Below are 22,677 nucleotides of genomic sequence, written 5' to 3'. Positions count from 1 at the left end.
GTTAGTAGAGATGGTAAAATAGAGTTTCAATAACTCTGGAATTCTGAATGTGGAAACCTGACAGGGAAGAACACATATCTGGGTGCCAGGTTTGGGGAATATCAGCCCCCTATCATTTCAGTAGATATTGAAGATAAGGGGCAACAGTTGTAGACTGACAGTCAATTTGTACTAAGGTAATAGTTGAGCTAAGGTAATAGTTTTCCAATTCTCACAGCTGAGGCATCTCATTGGCTATGTTGGGACATAATGCAAAACTGAGAATAAGTCGATCCTCCTCTTGGGCTTGTATGCTCCTCTTTCCTTTTCTAATGCAGCCAGGAGGGGGATATTGGAAACCTCTGCTTCAGCTTTTAGATTACGTGCAGTTCAGCATGTCATCCAAACCATATACTGTGGTTAACCTATACCATTGTCTTGCTTTTTCACACTGACCATAGTGATATGCATGTATTTGGACCTGCTATATAATTGGTGTGATAATTAGTATTAAAAACTGTAGGCCAATTCACTTAAGCCTAGTTCTGACCAACTGAAGTGAACAGTCATCAGTGGGCTTAATTAGCAGTTGCACAACAAAAACTATTTCTCAGTTTTAAAATACTTCTCATCTTGTAATTCAGACTTTCTCAAAAAACCAATGACTGGTAAATTTTTGTATGAATTTGCATAGGGTGTTCTTTCCCCTTTTCTCCTCCATTCCTGCTCTGTAAATAATTCTCTATAAACATGTTGCAGTGACAAGACAATTCTATAACAATATTTAGTGGCTAATGTTGGTGGTCTTTTTAACAAATCTAGCTCTTGCCAGATATGACTACCATAGTAGCAGTCTGGCAGTCGCTTCTAAAGCAAGAGAAGGGACAAGATGGACAGAAAGGGAGTGCTGAAGATGCTTCTGTTTCGGAGGAAATAACAGCAGGCAAAGAAACAAATGGAGAGCATGGTAGGAAAACCTTAGTCATCTTATCTAATGTGCGTGTGAACAGTGGAGCACAATGATTCATATCTGATGAGTCACAATGGCTCTGTTCTGTTCTTTGACAACCCCTGTTAATGACCTCTTATAGGAGAGATGCTTTTTGAGGCATCTAACATTATTCTAAGAATCTGAGCTCCTGTTTTCAAGAAACGTCTTGAGTTATCCTGGGGTAGTCACAGTGCAGCCTATGCAGACTCCACAAGTGTCAGATTGGATGCAAAATTCATTGTTATCATTTCTGCCGAAATGGTTTCCAGAGCTAAGTTACACTCCTATCCTGTGCACAACTTAAGCTCTTGCTGCATAAACAAAGGCTTGCAACGGGGCAAGAGGAGTTGTCTGGATTTTCCTTTTCGCCATGGCCACTCCCCCTCTATTCTGCAGTTCTTTCCTATCACAGAAGGGATGAGAATGATAATTTCTTCGTAGCTCTGACTGTGACTGCCATATCCACCCACCCCTACCCTCAGTGCATTAGTACTTAACTATGTAGGGTTTTGCTAGCCGATACTAACGCAACAGTGTTTGTGGTGGTTGATGCACAAGCACAAGGGGCAGGGACAGTTCCAAGCACCAAAGCAAGGGAGCTGGGCTTAGACTGTTAAATGCATAAACCTAACTCCATGATTATGGTTTAACTTGGTTACTTCTTAAATCACCCTTGATCCTGACTGCTATTTCACAGAATTGTATTATGTCTTTGCTAGTAATATTATTTTAAAATATGTTAATATATCTACTCTAGGCTCAGATGATGCAGAGACCACTCTTTTGAAAGCTGTCTTACTCCACGTGATCTGCCTTTATCAGCAAGCTGTTCCCCATTTAGTAGCACAGAGCAACTTTGACTTTAGCAAATTAATAAAAGGTAATTTAAGAGTCTTCAAATTTTGAAGTAAGGCACACATTGAAAATCATTTGTATGATATGTATGCATGCAAAGCTCTGCCACTGAGCTATAGCCCTAACATAATATTTTGCTGTTGGACCTCTTTATTTTCCCAGGGTTTTAAATATTTGTTGTGTATTGCAGTGCTTAAACATTTTATACTCCTTGATCTATTATGTTCCTTTTTGTTGTTTTAGTTAGTTTTTTCCTCTGTAATTTAATGTTTTATTGAAATCATGTAAGCTCTGGAAATATAATGCATGGAATAAAATATTGTTATTTTCCAACCACAGGCATTATTACTGAAAAAGGACTGCGGCAGGAGATCCCTCCTGTTCTACAATATCACATTATCAAGGTGGCTCTAGAATTGCCTGCAAACAAGTTTTCCTGGTTCAAAATGCAGGTCGGAACATGAGGGTTATTTTTGTCTCCTATATTAAGACCAGCTGTCTTACTCATTGATTTCCTAATCTGTTTTGACTGTAAGGCAGTCATAAATTCCATTTCGTCAAGAGACCTGTGTGTTGTGAGCAATTATATTCACATTATACAAGTAGTGATGTTCTCAGAGGTAGCAATAAAGCTTTGACCATCCTGTAGGGCAGGGATGGAGAACCTTTGGTCCTCCAGATATTGCTGGACTACATGTCCCAACATCCCTGGCCATTTGCCACACTGGTGGCTGATAAGAATCACTATTATTATAATACATATATTCATAGGTAAAGGTAAAGGGTCCAGTTGTGACCGACTCTGGGGTTGCGGCGCTCATCTCGCTTTATTGGCTGAGGGAGCCAGCGTACAGCTTCCGGGTCATGTGGCCAGCATGACTAAGCCGCTTCTGGCGAACCAGAGCAGCGCATGGAAACACCGTTTACCTTCCCGCCAGAGCGGTACCTATTTATCTACTTGCACTTTGACGTGCTTTCAAACTGCTAGGTTGGCAGGAGCAGGGACTGAGCAACGGGAGCTCACCCTGTTGCGGGGATTCGAACCGCCAACCTTCTGATTGGAAAGTCCTAGGCTCTGTGGTTTAACCCACAGCGCCACCCGCGTCCCTACATATATTCACATATATATATATATATATATATATATATATATATTCTCTCATATATATATATATATATATATATATATATATTCATATTCATATTCATATATACACACACACACACACACACACACACACACATATATATATATATATATATATATATATATACACACACACACACACACACATTCATACCCCGCCTTTTTTCCCTATAGGGATTCAAAGTATCTTACAGATAAGAATAAGAGCAGCTAGATACAGGGGGGTGGGAATCAATATTTTTTTAAAAAATAAACATTGATAGAATTAAAGCCATCTATCTATCATCTGTCTATCTGTCTATCTAATGTATTAAAAACCATACAAATAATTACAATAAAAACAGGATTTTATTTTATTTTATTTTATTTATTGAATTTATATACTGCCCTATGCCCAGAGATATAGGCACTAGCCCTTTTGTTAAAAGCAGTGAGTCCCCAAATCCTGTTAGAAAAAGAAAGTTTGCACCTGCTGGCAGAAGGACAACAAGGAGGGAGCCACTCTGGCTTCTTCAGGGCGGGAGTTCCAAAGTCTGGGAGAGCAACTGAGTCCAACGACATCTGGAGGGCCACAGATTCCCCATCCGTACTTTAGGTCCTCTAGTAAGAATAAACTGTAGTTCAAGAAGAAGAATTGCTGCGAGCTGTCCCTGGCTCTTAAAGCAAAATGCTTACATAGGATTTTCTCTACTGGCATAATTTTACTTTGTATACAGGTATTTTCTAAAGGAGAAAACCTCTCCCTGATTTAACTACAGAAAAGTCTTTTGAAAGTTTGCATTTAGAACAAGAAGTGACTTTGCAGAGGCTAGGAATGACTGTGCCCATGTCTGTGCCCACTTCTGCCCTTTGCATTTTAACTAGGAGTGAGGTTATTTTATCTCTTTTGTGGAGTGGCATTTGTATAAACGGGAAAGGATTGGGTCTGGGGCACGGGATAAACACTGATAAAGCTTTGCCCTTCAGCAGGTATGCCAAACAAGCTTGTTTGGGAGGCTCAGAATTTCACAAAGAGGACTGTTCTCTCAGTTGTGTGAGATTCTGAATGAAAGACGGGAGCACAGACAGCAGATCAAATGACTATTCAAAGTGAAATTACAAAAGTCCTGTTTGGGTACTCACCTTTATTAGGACAACCAGTATGTCACAGGAAAGCAAGCGAGCTTTTGATTTCCCAGAATTCTTCATTAGGCTGGAGTTGAACAAAGGGGTGGAGGAGAAAAAAGAGAAAGCTGGCTGGGGGAAGGCCTGTAGCCCAGTGGTACCACATCTGCCTTGCATTCAGAAGGCCAAGTTTTAACCTGGACATCTCCAGGTACGCTGGAGGACTGCTGCCAGTCATTGCAGCAAGATGGACCAATGATCTGACTCAACACAAAACAGCTTCTTGTGTTCCTAAGATTTTGAAGCCACAAAGTCTGCATTTAATCATATAATGTAGGTAAAGACTGCAGAGGTAATAGCATTAGCTTCTCCTAGGTGCTGTGTAGCTTTCAAAATTATGATTATATTTTCAGAAATGGCGGCTTAGCTGTTACTGGTGTAGCAATCCTAGGTGTGGCTTGAAAGCTTTATAGCACCTAGCCCCACCTACGTTTTAAGACAACGGCCATGTTTGCACATAATGATAAGTAAGACTTTCTGGCTTATTGTGGTTTATTAGGAATGAGAAACATGCTGGTACATACCACCTGATCTCTCCCAATTTGCTGCTGCTCCCCTGGTGCAAGCTAGATGAACAAACCAGCAGGACTTAGCATCCTTTTACAATCCAAACCAAGGATTGTGGTCTCTTCCTCCATTACAGGTCACAAATCAGCAGTTGTAGCTTCAGGTTATGTCAGGGCACATCCAACTTGGATGTAATGAGAAGTCAAGGCTTTCTCACATCAGGAAAGGAGCAAAGTGGATGCAACTGGGCTATGCGTGCCACCAGCACACCACTTGCCCTGATGAACCATGTAAGCCATAAAATCTGGCTTCCCATTACATATGAACACAACATATGACTGAACTCTTCTTTTTAATGAATTTATTTCTTTATTTATTGGAGCTTCCAGGGTCTACAAAAACAAATGCAGGATTTGTGGCTTGAACATCAAGAGAATTTTCTTTCCTTCCTCTCCCCCATGTCTCTTAGCGTTAGACTTAACATCCAGCCTGATAGAACTTAAAAACTTGGCTACTATTTTGTGGCACTATGGTTGGTCCTATAAAGGTATTGCTTAACTGTGGATGTTTAATTTTTCTTATGGACCAACAAGATATACTTCGCTTTTTGTGTTCAAGGGAAGTGGGGAACTATGAATTGTTCAACCTTGACCCCCAAGCTCTATGAAAGCAGAGTTGGCACTTGGCACAAGTTGTCAGTAACAGGGTTATAGGCATCAGTCTCTGTGGAGAGAACCCAAAACAATTTTATGAATTGTAATCAATAAAGTGTGTCCTCCTAGGATGAAGCCGAGAAGGTCTCTGGCGAAAGATCAGTATTTTATTTGCTGATGAAAATGTTCGTAACAAGCAACCATTTGCACCTCAAAACCTCAACAAAGAAATTGATTATTAAGGTGAGCTTTTTTTTAAATCTAGTTTTCAAAATTTTGTTGTGCCCACAGAAAAGTTGTTCACAGTGAAGACACTTTAGAACAGGTTTCCTCAGTCTTGGCCCTCCAGATGTTTTTGGCCTCCAACTCCCATGACCCCTAGCTAGCAGGACCTCAGTGGTCAGGGATGATGGGAATTGTAGTCTCAAAACATCTGGAGGGCCGAGATTGAGGAAGCCTGCTTTAGAAAGTTGGATTTAGGGTTAGTAATAAGCACAAACACTGCATTCGCACCCTGGATTGTATCCACCATTGCATGAATGGCATTCCACTCACACAACAGAACTGTCACACCCCCCCCAATCTTTCAGAGTTGATTTTGAGGGTATGCAGGGAGCTGGAGGGGACAGGAAAATTGGTTGCACACACATAAGTCTGTTGTGTGAGTGGAATGGAGCTGCAGGGCTGACTAGAGCTTACTCTGTTCCATAGAATATAGCACTTGTGGCCTGTTTGCTGTATTCCCAGGAAATGGGTTTAGTTACTTCACTTTTTTATTCTTTCTTCAAGTCTCTGTTATCAAGTCTGTATTATGGCAATGAATTTGGTTGTAGGTTGTGAATACTGATACTCTGCTCTTCAAGGACACAAAATATACTGCTTATGGAAATCAAGTTTTCCTTCAGATGTTATGAATGGACTGATACTTGATGAAATCATCTGTGTGGGGAGGTTCAGACTTCATGCAGGTGGTTGCAAGGCAACCTCCAGTGTGTTACTTGAGCACTTTTGTTAGGAAAAAGCACTGCCAAATGTTACACAACTCCCCTTGGGGTTGCCCTAGTTTTGCTCTCCACCCTTCATTTTAATGCAGTAGTGGGTTTTTGTTTTTTTTAAAATGAAGTCTAAACTGGGTGATTTAGCAGTAAAATCCAGCCCCTCACTTCACCTTCTGAACAGCTGACTGGTGTGATTGCAGCTTTTACAGGGCCACACACACATGGCTCTAGCTGCTGGATGAGCTGGGGAAACGTAAATGTGTTTCCCCATCAAGCTAGGGGTTCATGTGTGTGAGAAGTCTGTGGTCTCTTTGTAGGTTGAAGTGAATAACATTGTTTCCATATAAATGTTTATAATTCAATTATTCATAGTGCTAGTGTTTTATTTAGTTACAAAATTTCCTCCCTGCCCTTCACCCTAATGGATTGCAGTGATAAAATGTACAATTATAAAAACAGGACGCACCCCAAACAGGTTCCTGCCTCTTTTCATAGGCTTGAATTTGGTAGCTGGTGCATACAGTAAAACTCTCCACCGCAACCCGTGGACAGGCTATCCCCATGCTGTCTGCGTTACAATAAAGGAGAGACAGGGTTTGATCTACCCTTTGGCAGAGTCGTTCAGGGTCCCGAGAGCAAGTTTGAATGATCCTTACCTAAAGGAATCCTTACAAAATGTTCTCTGGACTAATAGTTCCATCTCTTTTCAGAAATAAGAAAAAAATATAAATATTTGTGTCTGTGTGTGTGTGTGTGTGTGTGTGTGTGAGAGAGAGAGAGAGAGAGAGAGAGAGAGAGAGAGAAACAGGAAAGAAACATAATTTCAAAGCACATGAAATCATTCCAAATGGAACAGAACAGTATAAATTCAGCACAAGAGGTGGGTCCCATGAAACAAAATGCTGTAGCTGTCAAAGGCCAGGGTGTAAAGAGGTGTGTTGCCAGCATACAGCAGAAGCTGCCCTTAGAAGATGCTGAACACTTCTCTATGGGGTGGGAATTCCAGAATTTATGGACAGCCTTAAAGAAAGCCCACTCCCAGGTTTCCACTTCTGAGGGCAGGGCAGTACTGCTGAAAGGGCTCCCTCTACAGATCATCACACCCTAGAAGATCAGTAGGGATAGAGACAGTATTTTATTTACATGGGCTTTAAACACTAACTTGAGCGCTATTGGTGTATGCTATGGAATTGGAATGGAAGGCTCTTGCAAGATGGAGTTTTTGTGCCGGCATAGATAAAGGAAAGTGGTTGAGGAGGGAGCAACACAAGAGGCTTATATACTTTTAAATAACCTGCTTTTCCATTAATTGCGGTATGTTTTTAAATAGGGGTCAAGGTAAAAATGACTCTGCCATCTGCTGCTGTTCTTTCTTTAAATCAAAGAGCCAAAATGAGAGCTGACATACAAAAATAGAACTGAAAGCTTTGCATGATAATTGTTTTTTTAACAGGTTCTGCACGACAGTGGAGTATTTGAGTATACCTGGAAGGAACTTGAACTGTGGCTTGAACACTTGGATAACACAGCAGAAGGCAAAAAGGAAGCAGTGATTCAGTTTTTGGAAAGGGTAATAAATGTGCAAATTAACCAGATTAACAATGCCAAAAATAGCATATGTGGGGACTTATTACCTTTTGTTGTTTTAAAGAGGAGAGTGTTTTGAAAAATCATGAATGGATTCTGAGAACTCATATCTCCTAGACACGGAAGGGAACAAAGGAGATGAGTGATAGGAAAAGGTTTTTGTTAGAGATTTCCACTACAGTGGGTGGCAATGACAAAAGATTGTTTTTCACCATCAGTTTTATATCAGCATCTGCTGTTACAGCAGAGTGAACAAAGGACATGGGAAGGAAATGCAGCAAAGTTATGTAAACCATGATTTAATCCTACCAACGATGCTATCCTTTTTTGTGTGGAAGCTGTTAGTAGCATGCAGGAGAAACATGGTGTGGACTAGAAAGATCACTTCACAGGCAGTACACTGCATAATAAAAGTAATACTTGGTTCTAGGAACGCAATTTTATTATAGAATCAAAATGAATCCATATTATACCCCACCCAAAAAAAATTGCTTTCTTCAATGACAACCCTAAATATTTAAGAATACACTATTATAAAAGGAGGAGGAATTTAAAAAGGTGTCTTCAGTGGTTTCATTCACATTTTGTATATGTTTTAATGAGCTCAGGTACCAAAATACATGCAGTTCTGCTGGTTTTATGTACGCAATGATAAAATATCTGTTTTTCAGCCACTGTGATGGTTGACTTTTGTACAAGAAGATAAAGTGTTTGGGCTCCAGGACACTGCATTATATCTTTGGCTGACACCTGTGCCATTATGTGTGGAAATGTGTTTTGGCATCTAACGTACATACTCACTGCTAGATTTCTCAAAATATTTTTTCAGGGGTATGTTTCAATATATGCAAGGTTCTCCACCAAATGCTGTAGGCTGCCATGAAATGTTACATTGCTCACTGGGGCTGATGAGAATTTGAGTCCAACAACATCTGCAGGGCTAAAGATTCCCCAGACCTGCTTTATGCTTACAGTTAATAGCACTGCTCCCTTACTATCTTTATGATTAAACGTTTGTAATGAAAGCTCATTTTCCATTGCAGATCTTGGTAAAACTAGTGACCAACCCCTATCCATACACAGATAAAGCAGCAGACCTTGTCCAGGAAGCCAGCATTCTCCAGGTCAACTTGTTTAAGCAAGATGTTGATAATGCCAGCATACCCATCTCTCACATTGACGGTATGTTCACTTGGGGGGGGGGGTCATTATGCAAATCTTCCACAATTTTTCTGGAAAAGTACATGTAGACAGCATTTTAGAAACAGGCAGAAATTTTTAACACGGGAGGGGGGCAATACTGTTTTGTTTTGTTCTTGTTTTTATTATGTGGTTTTATTCTGTATTTTTGTGCTATGAACTGCCCTGAGATCTTCGTATGAAGGACGGTATGCAAATTTAAATGATGACAACAACAATGCAATCCTGTGCATGTCTACTTGGAAGCAAGACCCTTTGAGTATAGTGTGTATAGGATTGCAGCTTTGGTTGCCTTCTCAAGCTACACTGCAGTTGCTGACATAGATTTGCAGCTTTTTCTAAATGCATCTTTGCTTATCTTCATGATCCTAGGCCAGTCCAGAGAGTTAATTGGATTTGGGTTTGCTTCTGAATTACAGGACTAAGGTCAGGTTTCTATATCACAGTTTCTATACCCTTCTGTTGTCGTTCATACACACAGAAGTTCATACTACAGATGGTTTGTCAGGTATTACTACAGTTTGTCAATCTAGGTACTCCACCAAATCAGAGTTAATACAGACCATGGTTTCTGATACTGATAGGCTGGCTGATTGCAACACATGGTTTGTCAGTTCACATACTACACCAAGCCATCATAATTTTGACATGGTGTCTGAATAAAGCCGACGCAGGTGGCGCTGTGGGTTAAAGCCTCAGCGCCTAGGGCTTGCCGATCGAAAGGTCGGCGGTTCGAATCCCTGCGGCGGGGTGCGCTCCCGCTGCTCGGTCCCAGCGCCTGCCAACCTAGCAGTTCGAAAGCACCTCCGGGTGCAAGTAGATAAATAGGGACCGCTTACCAGCGGGAAGGTAAACAGCGTTTCCGTGTGCGGCTCTGGCTCGCCAGAGCAGCGATGTCACGCTGGCCACGTGACCCGGAAGTGTCTCCGGACAGCGCTGGCCCCTGGCCTCTTAAGTGAGATGGGTGCACAACCCCAGAGTCTGTCAAGACTGGCCCCTACGGGCAGGGGTACCTTTACCTTTACCTTACTGAATAAAGCCACTGAGCAGTTGCTAGCTCAAATCATTTAGAAACAATAGACCATCATCACTGAATTCTCACTGAACACATTTAATGTTAATAGACCCAAAATTTGGCATCTCTTTTGAGTTTCTAGGTCCCCCACCCCAGCATTTGATATAGCAGATTTCTTGGGATGAACCAAAAAGCCTAAATGGCATGCTATACACACAATATTTGAAAATCATGCAAACAGAATTTACTGTTTTCTGTTAAGATCTACGCAGGATTTTGTTTTGCTATTTTTACTTGAATGTTTCGTTTTGAGTAATGTTGTACTTGAGATCCTGTTATTCGGCTTCTGTTGACCCATTTGTTTGGGTTCTAGAAACAACCTTCATCTAAACTAAGCTTTTACCCTTTCAAACTAGATGTTTTGGATATGATCGATGTCATTGTGGAAGGCAATGAAGGCCTAAATGAAGAAATTGGATCTACTTTAAATGAAGACATGATTGTCAGCACTTTCCCATTTAGTGCTGTCGTTCCTGCTGCTTTGGAAGCCAGGAACAAGTTGCTTCTCGAGGCTGATGGGAATGCAAGAGGTATTTCCTTCCTATATTTCTTTTGCATGCTTTAATTCTTAATAATATCGGCAAAGCTTCCCTATGAGTTCTGACAAAATAATATTAGTTATAGCTGTCATGGAAAAGGTTTTTAAGCAACAGGGGTTCTTGTTGATTTGAGTTTCTTGCCTACCCATTTTTTAACGATCACATGTGCTTTTTAAAATGCTCATAAGTATTTCAGTGTGCTAACCAATAGTTTAGAGGACTGACTTTTCAAGTTAAGAAGCTGTACAATTCAATCTGTGTTTTGTTTTGTGTCTTTAGGAGAAAGCATAGTGGAGTATCTCATCACCGTTTTTACTGACCTCCTGCATTCTCAGAGAGACCCCTTGGCCCTTTGTTTGCTGTTTCAGCTCTATGATAAAGAACTCCAGACTGTCTCTCCTCAACTCTGTCAATTCAACCACTACTACAGTCTTTGGATACCAGAGCAAGCTAAGGAAACTGTGGTAAGCAAGGCAACAAGTATTTTCAGCTGGTTAATTTGATGTTGAGCTCACACTGACTGCTTTTGGATGTCACACTAAACCACTGTTTGGTGTGTTGACAGTGAGCCTCTGCAACCTCATGATGGCAACCCCAACCCTGGTGCTCCTGGTGCAGTAGCAAGAAAGAGTTCAGAAGATTGTGCTGATTTCCACTAACCACAGCTTAGCATGTTGCTTGAATCCTAAACTGGTTAAGGTAGATTAACCAGTCTCAGAATCCATGGTTAACATCAGGCATCCCCAACCTTCAGCCCTCCAGATGTTTTGGACTACAATTCCCATCATCCCTGAACACTGGTCCTGTTAGCTAGGGATCATGGGAGTTGTAGGCCAAAACATCTGCAGGGCCGCAGGTTGGGGATGCCTGGTTAACATTAACATTGAATAGCACAACAAGCTATGATTAGCCAAAACCCCTTCCTTCCTGTCACAATGGAGTGGGAGGGAAATGTGTGAGTTCAAGGCTTGCTGCAGTTTCTTCTTGTCACATAAATTGTGGTTTAGTGCAGGGTGGGGGAACTTGTTTCAAGCTGACGGCTCTGTGCCTTGCAGGGCAATATTCCAGTGGCCATTGGTAGCGGTGGGTGGCGCCAGAGGCAGAAGTAGGCGGGGCAATGGGTGCAACTGTTAACTTTGTACAATAGGCTACATTCCAGCCACAGAAAGGCAGAGGTTTCTATACACATGTCTGTAATGATGTTTCTTTCTTCTCCCCGACCCCTCTTTCTGAAAACATGAAACACATTTTAAACATTTCCAGCAAGGCAGAAGTGAGTATGTAGATGATTGCCTCTTGCCGAATTCCTCCTTTTCCTCCCTGCTGAAGAATGCCTATCAGAAAGGTGTTGCAATTCTGTTGGAAGAGGGTTTTGAAGAGAAGCTAAGGGAGGCTATTTCCCAACTCCAGCCTCAGCAGTTCCTGTTAGCTTCAAAGCACGTCCTTCTTTGCCTAAAAACTACCGTGGAGAATTTCAACAGTGTAAGAGATGTTGTTTTCTCTCCTTCACCCTTTTCTAAGATTATTGGTTATAATCCCTTCCTCTTTTATTCCCACACCAAGACTCTTTTACAGATTATGTGGCAGTAAATAAGTGCTTGGCCGCTGCAGGTACACACACCTGAGAAGTGTCTAAAGTTTCAGCTCCTAGGCCTGCATGATAGGCACTGCAGAAACGAACCTTTCGCTCTATGGAAATGTCACAGTTTTAAGAATATTTAAAAAATATGTTGCATGCATCTGGCTTTAAAAAAACCAAACATTTTTAAGTGTTACAAAGAGAAAAATAATAGACTTTTGTGTATGTGCTGACATGCTCTGCGGTGCAGTGCAGTGATGTAGCTTCTGTGCTTGGTCCTTTCCCCAAGTTTTGCCTATTCTGAAATGTATCTTAATTTTCTAACAGTTTGGCAAAAATTTGGGTCTCTCACTTCTCACCTTGTTTGTGGATCTGCTGAAGAGCTTGTTGCACCGGGGGGATGCCATAGAACTGTGTGGTCAGCAGAAAGAGAAAAATACACAAACCGAATCTGATCTCTTTGTGGATGCGGAGTGTCTGATGGCAGAAGAGACTGGAAACGACAAGGTAATAACTTTTCTCTGTCTTACTGTTTATGAATGTCAGCCTAGTTAATCGGCCCTTGGAGAGGGGGGAAAAAACCTTCTGGCAATTATGCATAAACGTTTACAGGTGCAGGCAATTGTTGTGAGACAAAAAATTCTGTTCAAATTACGTTTCCTCAGTGAAGTGGAAAGTCATGCAAGGGGGGAAATGACTTAATTCTTCTGTTACTTAGGTATTTTTAGACTGAATAAAGATAAAATCCTAGTCATGCAGTGTTTCTTAATCATGCACCTTCACTTCCATTCACTGGCCATTTGTCTGGGAGATGGCTCAGTTCATTCCAGACCATGACTTCCTTGACCCATAAAATAACAAGAGCAGCTCTCTTAGGGAGCAGTCCAAACTCACAGCCAGCTGACAAGCTTAGGGTGGGGGGTTATGAAAGGGCAGGGACACTGCTGCACCTGCATCCTTGCAGGAACAAGGGCCAAAGGGATCACTGGAGCTGATGCAGTTCTCCTGCCTCAATTGGGCATTAAGAAAAATAATATATATATACCAGGGCGGTTCACAAGATCAAAATACAGGATAAAAGCACAAATAAATAGTTAGAACAAAAACACAGCAATAACCTCCCTCCCACACACACATTTAAAAGGTCATAGAATATTAATTAGCCATAGTCCTGATTGCCTATCACATGGCGGATTCTGAGCTTCCCCTGCTTCTGACAGGTCCTGGGTCTCTGGGCAGCTTAACAGGGATCTTAAATCAGTTGGGTGATGTCTTTAATTGTAACCATCTCCATTGCAGATACTGGGAGAAGTGCTTCCTTTGGTCTTCAAACACCCTACGCTGGAGAATTGGTTCCTGGCTGTAGAACAACGTTCTCTCCCTCCCCATAGTTTAAGCCCAGTTAAAGTGAAGCTGCTTGCTGCTCACCTAAACCGTGGCATTCTTGAGTTGCTGAAGGTGGGCTGCCCAATGTTGCAAGCCAGGAACCAGCTAGACACGCTCTGTAGATATTTTGAAGCCGTCACTAAAACTGTCTTGGAAGAACTGCATGCTGGGAGAAAAGATGTCTGCAGGTTACATCCCAAAAGGTCACAGCAGGTGGAGGCACTGCAAGAACTGCAACTGTACATGGATACCCAACAGCTGAAGGAAGTGACTTTGGCTATGCTGCAGCTTCCTAAGGCGATGCTGGCCTCCAAGACAGCTGAAAGCATTTCTGGAAAAGAAACATGCTTGAGCACTTATGGGGAGACTTTGGTGCAGCTGCTCACAGATAGCTACCAAAGGGGATCCCTGAAGGGAGACCTCTTCCTCTCAAGAGAGCACATTCAAGGGATGGGGACTCTCTTGTCCACAGCAGTCACAGAAGAGTTGGAAAAGGTCTTCCTGCATGCGATACAGAAGGAGCCTGTCTTTGCCCAGGCAGTTGGAGTGGATGTGCAGCTTTCCTGCCTTAAGCATTCAACGAAAACGTCCCTTTCCATTGTGGCTGTGCTGATTCGGTACAGTCGGACTCACTTGCTGCAGTTTGAGCTTTGGTGTCTGAAGCCAGGCGCTTGCAAGCTTCTGAGAAAAGATGTGGACCTCTTTCTGCCACTTGTAAATACATACTTGGACTGTCGAGAGCAGCACACTTTGAGCCACCTGTCAGAAGGTAACCATGGTCAACCTACGTAACACTCTTGATCAGCTTTTTTTAAAAAGGGATTGCAACTTTTTTGTGCCATTGGATGAAGAGTATGATTTTGAAAAATAAAGTTGTAAATGCCAGTGGTACAGTGTTTGCGGGTTTTCAGACTAAAAACTTCAAACCTTGTTTGTTAAGTGGGCCAGTTAATAGTTCAGATGTTAGTTTCCCTGCAACTTTATAACCAGGGAATTTGTTTTTTTCTACCTTTAAATTTTGTTTACAAGTTCTCCTGCCGGTCTTAGTTTGTTTCCATGGTCCTATATTATAATTTTGTAACCAAAATTATGTGAGAAACTCTTAACCAGGACACAGTTTTGGAGCAGCCTGGTGTAAACATTGTTTGGCTGTCCCTTTCCAAGACATTAGAGTCTGTGATTTCTCTTTAGGCTAGTAATTTTAGTATGTCATTCCAAGGACTTGAGACTGTGCAGTGGTCTCTGGTACATGCATTAGAGTATGGGCCTGTGAAATGCTGACGGATCCACCTTTGTGACTGTTGTGTTGTCCTTTCCTACAGTCTCTTCAGCTGTTACGTCCATCTTGAGAGAAACTTTGTGGCCACAACTGCTGGACATGCTGAATAGTGGTTCATCTCAGCCATTCGCTGTGCAGTGTCAAGTTCTTTCCAAGTTACTGCCGCCTCCAGAAACCGAGCCATTCACTAATTTAACAGAGAAATTACTTTTATCTCTTGAGACGGCGGGAAATCATGAACAGTAAGTCTACTTATTTTCTGCTTATTTGTTCCAGTTCTCCATAATGACCAGTCGATTACAATAAACACAAGCACATGGCCTCCATTCTCAGGCACCTGCTGTCAATGTGAGGGTAGTATTTTAATACTTCAAATAGATAGAAATCATCTAAAGTATATCATCTTTTGCTGAGTCACATCAGTGGAGGTAAATACCAGATGGAACATCAATGTTGGGGGGGTATGTTTAATGTTAATAATCAGAATTAATGAAATATGGTAAAATTTAATAATAAAATAAAAATGTCGGGCGAATGTGATGACTGTTACGCTTTAGAAACTTACACAAGATAAAATAAAAATGTGATAAACTTTAATAAAAATGTAGTAAGCTTCACTACTGCAGCTTGGCTAGATCAGAATGCCTGTTGCATTTTTCTTTTTTAAACATTGATCTGTGTCTGTTATCAGAAGAGAAAGAGTTGCTTCAAGTATGATGCCAAACCTGTTTGACGCTATTTGAACGAACTCTGCCCATACACTCCGCCATCATCCCCTGCCATGATCAGCCAGTTGCCAGTTCTCTGGATCATTTCTTCAGCATTAATCCATAGTTCACCATTAGATCTGAAATGTGCTGATATTGTCATTTGCTTGCAAACAAGGTTTGCAAACCGTGGTTTTGACCTGTTTTGCAATCCTGATTTTTAGGCAAAGTATTGGTTTGTGCCAGCCATTGTTCGCCTGATTCAGATGTTATGACAAACTATTTTCTGCTGCTGAATCTGAACTGGAAGAAACCAGAGCAGGGAAGGAGAGGGAGCAAAAGGCTCATCCATGTACCATCAAACTAAGTTTGGCATTTTGTGTGAACTGGGCCAAAGAAATGAAGCTTCTTTTGCACCAGGATAGTGATGGACATTTTATTACAAAGAGAGAAACCATGACTCACTGTGCAATTACTCTCCTGATCTGCAAAGTATTCCATCCCATTGTGTTTAACAGTCTAGCAAAACATCCATAAGATTTCTGCAACCCTCCGTGATGCCTAAGAAGTCACTCTAGACCAATCAGTGGCTGTGTATTTTCAATAGGGGGGCTATCCTCATGGCTCTCTGAGAACTCAGGGCACTGCTTACATCCTCTCCTGATTTAGTAGACCTTCCAGGTCTAGAAAGCAATTCAAGTTTAAGGTTGGGGGGCAGTGGTTGAAATGAACACAAAAGCTACCATTTCATTACTCTTTTCAAACCTCTCTAGCTGGGTAATTGCTGATGCTGTATCCAGAGCCCTGAAGAGCTCTGCAGAGAAGTTGCATTCATGGAGGAAACGTCTGCTAGTTGCCTGCATGAAGTGGTTGATCCTCACGTACAGCAGTAACAGAGAACAAGAAGCCCACTCGGAAATTGAGAGTGCCGTGCTGTTGAGGCTAGAGAAAGTACTGGTGAGAATTAGGGGATTCCCCCCCCCCCCCCCCGCCCCAAGTTGTTATTATTATTCTAAGCAGGGTGGTAGTATCAAGCAACAACGCAGGGGAGTAATGTGACCACTAGAGGGTGCATATGCACAGGCTGTTGCACATGAAAGTGCAAACTTCTTTAGAAAATTATTCTTTGCTCTACCTACTTTCTCTACCTTTTTCCAGCTTCAGCTGTGACCCTCCTGACAAAACCAAACCTTGCCACAGACACCCATAGTCCAATGACTTGCAGGCTAGATTACTGCAACATGCTCTGCATAGGGCCGCCATTGAAAAGTGTTCACAAATGTCAGCCAGGGCAAGATTCAACTAGGCACTTTGGGTTTATCATGCCAGTTTTGTGTGATCTGATTGATGGCAGGTTTCCTTCTGGGCTCAATTTAAGAGGTTCTGTTTAACTTTTAAAGGCGTAAGCAACTTAGGATCTGCATAGTTTATTCCATATGAGCCTCCCTCCATACACGAATCATCATCTGAGGCCTTCCTCCAGATCCCATGAAGAATGCTTGGCAGTGACCAGGGCCTCTTCTGCAGAGAACTCACCCTATGGAACACATTGCTAAACATGCTGCATCAAGACTGCTTTTGGCTGAGCATTTCCTCTCTCTTTCTTGTATTTTGATGTTTTAATTCTGACTGCTGCCTGGACATTTTTTGTGGTCTTGGCTCCTCATGCTAGTATTTTGGTTTATGATTTTAGTTCAGTGGTTCCCCACCTCCCATGGACCACCTGAAAATTGATGATGGTCTTCACAGGCAGCTTAATGATTTTTCAGCCTGTTGTAGCCATTGTAATGTGCTGTGCTAGATACTGTATTATTTTTAATTCTGGGGATTTTTGCTGCTTTTCCCCCTTGTGTTTTCTAATACAATGGTACCTCGGGTTAAGTACTTAATTCGTTCCGGAGGTCCATTCTTAACCTGAAACTGTTCTTAACCTGAAGCACCACTTTAGCTAATGGGGTCTCCTGCTGCTGCTGCACAATTTCTGTTCTCATCCTGAAGCAAAGTTCTTAACCCGAAGTACTATTTCTGTGTTAGCGGAGTCTGTAACCTGAAGCATATGTAACCCGAGGTACCACTGCATTGCAATTTGCATTCCCATGAAGTGTTATCCCTGCACCACCATATCCCCACTGTCATATGTTTAAGTGTTGTTTTGCTGTTTCCTACCTACCTAGAACTCAGTAACTGAGGTGACTCCAGAAGACTGGCACAGTTTTGTGAAGATGGGACTCAAGTAAGCATGTTTAGGTTTATAAGAGTATTTTTTGCTGCTACAATGACATACAACACTGAGCTTAGGGTTGCTTATGGCTCACTAGGCAGTAGTTTTGCTTCTGTTAATAGATGTTTACCAATTGATATCATATACAGTACTTTTAAAGCAGTGTGGCAAACTGGTTGACAGACCAAACCAACTCCTGGGATATAATTCTTTCTTTCATTCACTTTGCAGGCAGAGTGCATGATTTTTATCTCAACGTCTCTTTAAATCTCTGTCATGTAGGTACCGTTATAAAGACCAGGGCTTTCTGAAAACTCTGAATGCAGCTATCAATTTGCTGTACCAGAAAGGAATCCCTGCTGCTCAGAGATTAGTGAAGCTGCCAGTGCTTTATATGATGATCACGCAGCACTCCTTATTTTTGTCAACTATGCTGAGGTCGCAAGAAGGTGATGACACAAACATTCATGAAAGAGGTATCACCTTCTCATTTGTTTCCTTGTGTATCTATATATAACCCAAGTGTCTTTCACGTGTTGTTTTTCATCCTTCCACTTGCCAGCCCACCTAGATGTTTTCAGAGCTGCTGTATCTAGAACATAATTATTTTAGCATTTACCTTTTAACATATTACTAACTCTTCTCTATTATCATTGCGTTGTCCCTTTTCTGTATATTTTTTCAGCTCCAGTGCCTTTTCTTACTATTTATTTGCATTTGGATTGCATTCATTTATCATTGAACTTAGCATTTCTTACTTTATTTTTTATTCTTTGGCTATATATTTCTGAAACAGTTATTGCAGTATTGTATACAGCTTTGTCTATTTTGTAATTAAGCATGCTAAAAAATAGCCCACTTGTTTTGGGTTACCTGGTCTTACTGGGATATTTACAGTGCTAGTTGAAATCCTCAGAATCTCAGCTTTGTCCCTTTTTCTTAGGAAGTGACATAATGGAATTTATCCTAGACTAGATGCAGGAATAGGTGGAATAATGCAAATTGAAAGAATCTGGGCTACACAGCATCATTTAAGAGCTTACAAAAAGGAACCCTGGAAAAACCTATGCAAAAGTTGTTTAATTAACCCCGAGACCCATTAATTAGCACAAGGGCAGAAGTTCCCATGTTACACTGGATGGGGATTAGAGGAGAAGGGAAGGATGGCCCAATTAATTTCCGCACAAAACTTGAATGGAATGTGTGGGAAGCTTGAGTAGCTGGAACTGTGTGGATCAGTGCTGCAGAACTGCCGTTTACCTGGACTACGCAGCGAGGGGGCAAACCAGAAGTGAGATCAGGGCTCCATGGGTGCAGCATTAGAGCCAATCTGGTGCTCCCTTTAAACTTTGTTCTTACCCCTTACCTTTGTCTTGGTAAGAGGCAGGGGCATTGGTGTCAGAAAGGCAGCGCTGCCCCACCACACTGTCCGTTCCTGGTGATAAAATAATACTTTTCAAGGCCCCCTTCATATTGGAACACATGTTTTATGAATTGAAAAGGGCCTTCATTTTCTTCAAAAACAAAAAGCCCTATGTGAAAGCGATGAACATTTCACAGTTATATCATAATGTGTTTTCCATTTTGTTGGCAACAGTCACTGTCCACTGGGAAGTTCTCCTGCGTGGCTAAAATGAATGGGAGCTTCATGAAAGCAATCATGGTGCTCCATTCATCTCAGCAGGTCTTGCCCCAGAGAACATCCTAGCAGTGTGAGTGACCAGCACCATTGTTGTAAGGAAGCGCCTGAGCAACTGTAGTATTCTCAAATTGCTTGACAAGAGACGATAAGTCATTTGGAAGAGGGAAAAAATATTTTTACTTTTTGCTTTAGAGGTATTAGTGGACATCCTGCTGACTCTAGTGAAACTCTGCCCTGCAGTTTGTGAGAGCAACCATTTTGCTGTGTTGCTTGGAGCCTACGGTGCAACACTGAGCACTACAGGTAAGTGTATTTGCAGTTGAAAGAGATGCATGACCTAATTTTTGAGACTTCTTAAAATGCAGCAGCCAAACTACCATGTGTGTCATATGTAGTAGCTCAGACAAATCCTGCTGTTCCTGGGTGGTTCGGGAAAATGACCAAAGAAATAAGTGCATGCATGCATACTAAGGAGTTTAAATGAAGTAATTTTCCTATCCTCTTTTTGTTCCCATTGTCCAAAGGGAACTATCTGAAATGGGACGAAACAAAGATAAAAGGAGAGAAAGAAACAGTGTCTTAGGAGACATGGGTAGTGGTCAAGAAGTGGCAGGAGTGGTAGCTGGAAGGGAACTGTATTTGGAGGTTCAGAGACTGGTTGGTTGTGGCTTAGGTAAAGGAAGTACAGAGCAGTAGCCTGAGGGAAACTGAGTAGGGTGTGGTGTGTTTTGTACAACAGAATGCCACAAAGACTTAAGTATGTGGTTCTTAATACTGATCCACAGGCATTCATATGTCATCTGCTGTGCCTTTAGATGATAACTTGCAGCAGAACATGTGCACTGCCTTCATTGCAAAGTATTGTGTTCAAAATGATGTCAGGTGAAAAACCTCTCTTGATTAAGGTTAAAGTTCTTACTCAATGTTGCAGAAATCAATAGTTGCATGTGCCCAAAGGTTGGCACTCTATCTATCTATCTATCTATCTATCTATCTATCATCTATCTAATTTTTCTCTTTTTTATTTTTAGACCAGAAGATATTGCAGCTGCTTAAATTATATGAAAAGAATGGTCTAAGCCTTGTAAACTTCAGGTTAGTTGACTGCCATGTTAAGTCAGTGTATCGGGTAGATAATGTGTACAGTGTGTGTCAGGTTTGCCTTCCTGTGGATTACGTGCCTCAGGTATTTGCATACACAAAGGGTGTTTTGAGCGGAGTTTAAACCTGTGCAGAGGAACAGTTATTCCTTAAAACTAGTGGTAGGGATGGGAATGGAATCTGATAGACTGCAATTCCAAAGTTGACTCACCTGATCCATTTTAGAATCTGAACATTGACAGATTCTTTCAACTCACCCTGAATCATTTATGGGTTATTCCAAGAGTCTGCCTCTCTGTTCACATCATACTGTACATTCTTTTTAAAAGGTATCATCTATTCTTTCCTCTGTGAACCCACCCACCTCCTGAGGTTTATCCCACCTTCTTCAGTGGTGGAACCCTTGGAAATGAGTTCTAATATTTTTTTAATAGAAAAAAAGCATTTTCTTTCATTGAGTGATATTGTGGCGGTTACCAAAAACAACTGTGTTGTTTATTGCTGATACTGTGATATTGTGTAGGAGGCAGTATTGCAGCCTTTCTCTAAGAGCCAAGATGGCTAAAAAGGAACACAGCAGAGTGACTGTTGCTTCGTAGTTTAATTTTGTTTCAAAGTGCTTTGGAAGGAAAACTAAGGTTGTCAAGGAAACACATCCTACCTTTGGTTTCTCTGGTAATAAATAAAGAAGTGAAGAGAAAAGGAAAACATTGTTCTACCATTTACAAGTCAAATTGCTTTGTGTAATTGCTATCTTCTCTTCATATACAAAGTTGGAAAACACATAGCATCTTAATATGATTCCAGAATCCTGATTTGGGGTCCAGCTGCTGTGGAGCACCATAAGACATGCAAGAGTCTGGGAAGGTCCCTGTGGCAGCAGCCAAGCATGGAAGAAATTCTGTGTCTGCTAGACCGAGAAATGATGATGAGGACCATTCTCCATTTCCCACAGCATCGGCATCTCCTGTCCACAGAGGTGCCTTCATCTGACCACAGATTTCTGTCCTTTCAAAAACATACGTACAGTAGAACCATTTTAGTCTTAGGTCATTTATCTTGAAAGTGGCATTGTTAATAGTCACAGTGGCAGTCATAGCATCTGATTGATTTATATTAAAGGGCCTTATTCCTCTTTTGTTTTCTTTTTTTTTAATGTAACGACTGCATAGTCTGCTTGAAAGCTGCGAAACTGCAATCCTTTCAGTTCAGTGAGGTTTCAGAGTTGGGTGCTAATTATGATCTAGGAATTAACCACCAAACCCTTGGGCCAAAATTGTAGCAGCTATTGAGGAAACGTAAAGCTTTTTCCTGCAAAAGAGAGATGCAGTCAGGCTGCAAATCCTAGACACACTTAGCTGGAAACTGAAATCAGTGGGGCTTACTTCTGCGTTGACATGCATAGGATCAGTGGCTTCTAACCCTTTAGTAGGCGATGGGCTTACCTCCACAGTCGGAGCCAGCATGCTTCTGAAAACCAGTAGATGAAAACTGCAGGAAGGGAGAGCTCTGTTGTGCTCAAGCCCCGCTTGCAGGCTTCCCCTAGGTATCTGGTTGGTGACTGAGAACAAGATGGACCATTGACCTCATCTAGCAGGCTCTTCTTAATTTCTTATTGCACAGCAGTCATTGAGGTCAGGGAAAGCGGTAAAAAAACAACCCAAAGCAGTTAACACAGCTATCACCGAGCTTTAGGATGCCCTGCAGTTCTTATATGATGACTGTTATGAGAAGGCTTTCACGGCAGCTAACAAACATGTCAATTAAAATTCAGTCATACCTTATTTTTTATTCTGTATTTAGGAAGAACAGATGCTCCTAAGCAAAGGCAAAAGCGAAGTGGCTCTTCAGGATCTCTATGACCCCTGTTTTCTCCTTCATCTCTTCAGTGAATTGTTGAGACCAGGTATAGGAAATGGTTTTCTTGTATTTTAGGAAGCATTTAGTGTGAAACTGGAAACATAGACCCCCCAAAAGTTATGGCTTGAAAACTGTCAAAGATTTGCTATGCAGGTCTGAGGTTGCAGCTAAGCTTGTGTGATTTAAAAAATAAGGCAATGGCTGAGC

General features: G+C 41.6%; 1 protein-coding gene and 1 long non-coding RNA gene across 3 annotated transcripts in view; both read left to right on the top strand.

Annotated features, from left to right (window-relative positions):
* URB1 (URB1 ribosome biogenesis homolog) overlaps positions 1-22,677 on the top strand; it is a 48,884-nt gene that overhangs the window by 14,012 nt on the left and 12,195 nt on the right. For both annotated transcript variants that reach the window (XM_079971982.1, XM_079971983.1), the window contains exons 12-30: positions 802-946; positions 1,728-1,850; positions 2,165-2,277; positions 5,426-5,539; positions 7,748-7,864; positions 8,925-9,063; positions 10,513-10,686; positions 10,975-11,159; positions 11,959-12,177; positions 12,602-12,781; positions 13,574-14,429; positions 14,983-15,181; positions 16,420-16,603; positions 17,821-17,879; positions 18,150-18,343; positions 19,702-19,812; positions 20,541-20,604; positions 21,418-21,589; positions 22,414-22,516. In XM_079971982.1, the coding sequence (XP_079828108.1) occupies positions 802-946; positions 1,728-1,850; positions 2,165-2,277; positions 5,426-5,539; positions 7,748-7,864; positions 8,925-9,063; positions 10,513-10,686; positions 10,975-11,159; positions 11,959-12,177; positions 12,602-12,781; positions 13,574-14,429; positions 14,983-15,181; positions 16,420-16,603; positions 17,821-17,879; positions 18,150-18,343; positions 19,702-19,812; positions 20,541-20,604; positions 21,418-21,589; positions 22,414-22,516 (3,451 nt within the window). The remainder of the gene's footprint in view (positions 1-801; positions 947-1,727; positions 1,851-2,164; positions 2,278-5,425; positions 5,540-7,747; positions 7,865-8,924; positions 9,064-10,512; positions 10,687-10,974; positions 11,160-11,958; positions 12,178-12,601; positions 12,782-13,573; positions 14,430-14,982; positions 15,182-16,419; positions 16,604-17,820; positions 17,880-18,149; positions 18,344-19,701; positions 19,813-20,540; positions 20,605-21,417; positions 21,590-22,413; positions 22,517-22,677) is intronic.
* On the top strand, positions 5,562-7,325 carry LOC307213883. The gene is made up of 2 exons (XR_013837775.1): positions 5,562-7,037; positions 7,095-7,325. It is a non-coding gene; the product is annotated as an uncharacterized lncRNA (long non-coding RNA).

The sequence above is a fragment of the Podarcis cretensis genome (genome assembly GCF_951804945.1).
Source record: "Podarcis cretensis genome assembly, chromosome: 4".
In the NCBI taxonomy this organism is placed as follows: domain Eukaryota; kingdom Metazoa; phylum Chordata; class Lepidosauria; order Squamata; family Lacertidae; genus Podarcis; species Podarcis cretensis.
The sequence above is the reverse complement of the archived record's forward strand: the minus strand, read 5'-3'. Positions and strand labels throughout refer to the sequence as shown.